The 2,863-nt window shown below is 41.7% G+C and overlaps 1 protein-coding gene across 1 annotated transcript in view; it reads right to left on the bottom strand.

Annotated features, from left to right (window-relative positions):
• The window catches only part of LOC104982649 (multidrug resistance-associated protein 4-like), a 350,332-nt gene that overhangs the window by 117,323 nt on the left and 230,146 nt on the right, over positions 1-2,863 (bottom strand). The window contains 1 exon segment of the mRNA XM_010832083.1: positions 503-599. Coding sequence (XP_010830385.1) covers positions 503-599 — 97 coding nt within the window.

Below are 2,863 nucleotides of genomic sequence, written 5' to 3'. Positions count from 1 at the left end.
CAGAATACTGGAGTGGGTAGCCTTTCCCTTCTCCAGGGGATCATCCCAACCTAGGGATTGAATCCAGGTCTCCCACATTACAGGCAGATTCCTTACCAGCTGAACCACAAGGGAAGCCCTAGAGTGTAGGCTTAGAGTGTAGTAGTGATATTTCTGGGCTTTCCAGATGGCGCTAGTAAAGAACCTGCCTGTCAGTGAGACAGTGTTTGATGATAAGAGACTCAGTTTCAGTTCCCGAGTCGGGAAAATCCCCTGGAGGAGGGCATGGCAACCCCCTCCAGTATTCTCGCCCCGGAAATCCCATGAACAGAAGAGCCAGGTGGGCTACAGGTCTTTGGATTCATCCTTCAAGGCATGAACAGCAGCTGTGAGAAGAAGAGGGCATAAAACTCAAGGAGAAGAGGGTGTTTACCATGAATTCGAGGAGAGTGACTTGCAGGGATGTCTATCCTTGGACACACCTGAGTGCTAGCAATTCCACAGACTTCTATAGACTACTTACATCTTTCAGTATCAGAATCTGACTTTCATCTTTTAGGTACTGCAGCTGATGAGTCACTAAGATTGTGATCTTCTTCTTCAAGACCTGATGAATACACCTACAAATGTAAAAAGTACAGTATGCAAAAGCATGTTAATGGGGGTGATTCAAACTGGAAACTTATATTTTGAAAAGAATAAGACAAAGACCACACAGCAGTCAAAGATCTGCAATTTAAATACCAAATCAATAATAAATATTAAATAAACATAAATCAATTAATCCGACTAGGTTCTTAAATTTATCAGCAGCAAATTTGAACCTAACTCTGCTTAAAATTTTCTAAAAAGCAGCCCACTGAAGGAGGCACAAACAGCTAAGGTTTTTTAATAAAACTCAGCTTAACAATTATATACATGTTTCATAAAGAAAAACAATTGAGTAATACTGAGATTCTGAAATTCTACTGAACTAAAATACTATTTTATTGCTAAGTAGGAATGGGAAGAGAGGGATCTATGTCATATAAAACTGTGTACATTCTTAGACAGCTTTTTGGGTGATTATAATTAATGATGTAAATATTAACAACAACAACAAAAAACTAATAGATTCTAGGTAATCTTTGCCATAGTGCATTTGCTAGACACTTGTTCCCAAAGAATGTTAGATAAAAAATGAATGCCAGTGTGGCCTCCAGTAGTCTCTGCAATATTCCAGAGGAATATTCCATCCAGGAAGCAAGTCTTCTTCCATTAGGAATGAACACTTTCCAAACATGAGAATAAAAGAATGGAATCCAAATGGCCCGAATCACAGTGGAAATCACCCAGTGGCTCAGAGCACATGCCAGTACTCTATAGTCAAGACCCCCCTCATTATTCAACCTTAAATTTTTTTCACAGAGAAAAAAAAAAAACAAACTTGCTCCTACATTTTAAATGCAGACCCCTCAGAACTCAGCCCAGTCTAACCCCAAAGGATCCACAACCCCTCTAGGGAAGCAAGTGCCCAGGTCTGGGCCCACGTGATCACAGGCAGGTCTGAGTGCCCCAGCCCTTCGCAGAGAAAATCTCAGGAACCTGGGCTAGAGCTCAGCCTGTGAGTGAGTCAGATGGAGAGTCTGGAGGCAGCAGACTTCAGCTCAGTCCCTCTCAGGAGCCTGACAACATCGGACAAGGGACTAAACCTCAGTTTCATCATCTCAGAATGTCAATGACAACGTCATCCACACGTTCTGAGAAATCAAACCACCAGCATGCTCAGTAAATGTCAGCCCCCTTCTCCGCTCCTCCCTAACCACAAGTGGCCCCATGCTTTGGACGAAGTACAGAAGAGTCCTACGGGGACACTCTGGACACGGGTCTGTGATCAGAATCAGGACCCCGGGACTCAGACACACAAACCATCGCTTCATTAAGTCCAAAAGGATTCATTTTTACCCTGTAACATGTGTTAGTTCAGTGTTCATACTGTTTCTTAACACTTTTTTCAGATATCGTACTAAAGCATTTAAATAGAATTTTTTCTCCTTAATTCATAATTACCTTCCAGTAGTCTCTGAAGATTTGTTAATTGTTAGAAGATTGGATTTGTTAATCAAATCCAATGGGCTGTTATGTCCAAGATAGACCAACACAAAAATTTTAAAATGTTTTCTCAACAGTCCATCACAGATGAGGTAACATAATTTTAACGAAGTGATCAACTGATAGCTTTATATTTTTTCCTAAAAAGTGCTTTTACCCAAATCATTAGAAAGATATATTATTTTCCAAGTTTTTAAGATTAAAAATTTACAAGTCATGACATAGAAATTATTGAGTCAGCAACCAGTTGTTTAGCTGTTATTCCGATACAGAGACTGTGTTAATCCTATAATCCCACATATAATCATCTATAAGGGCGGCCCCTGATAGCTCAGTTGGTAAAAAATCTGCCTGCAATGAGGGAGACCTTGGTTTGATCCCTGGGTTGGGAAGATCCCTTGAAGGGAAAGGCTACCCACTTCAGTATTCCAGCCTGAAGAATTCCTACAGTGCATGGGGTGGCAAAGTGTCAGACACGACTGAGCAACTTTCACTTTTCACTCTAAAAGAGGACACATCCCGTGGTGGAGGGGACACAAATGAAATAGACAGAGGCCACACCTCCATTCATTCAATCAACAGAGGTTTGTCCAGGACCCAGGCACTGTCTTAAGTGCTGAGGATATACTGAAGTCAACATAGAAGACAACACTCTGCACCGTGCCCAGGGGGATGCACTGAACGATTATAGAAAATGCACTATTGGGCAGTGATGTGTGCTCTAAAGAAAAGCAAGGGGGGCTGCTGTCTTAGATAGGGAGACACGGGAGCCCTGATACTCTCTGGGGAAACA

Source organism: Bison bison, unplaced genomic scaffold, assembly GCF_000754665.1.
Source record: "Bison bison bison isolate TAMUID 2011002044 unplaced genomic scaffold, Bison_UMD1.0 scf7180017864535, whole genome shotgun sequence".
Classification (NCBI taxonomy): Eukaryota; Metazoa; Chordata; class Mammalia; order Artiodactyla; family Bovidae; genus Bison; species Bison bison.
Note: the sequence above shows the minus strand (reverse complement) of the source record. Positions and strands in the feature narration are given on the sequence as shown.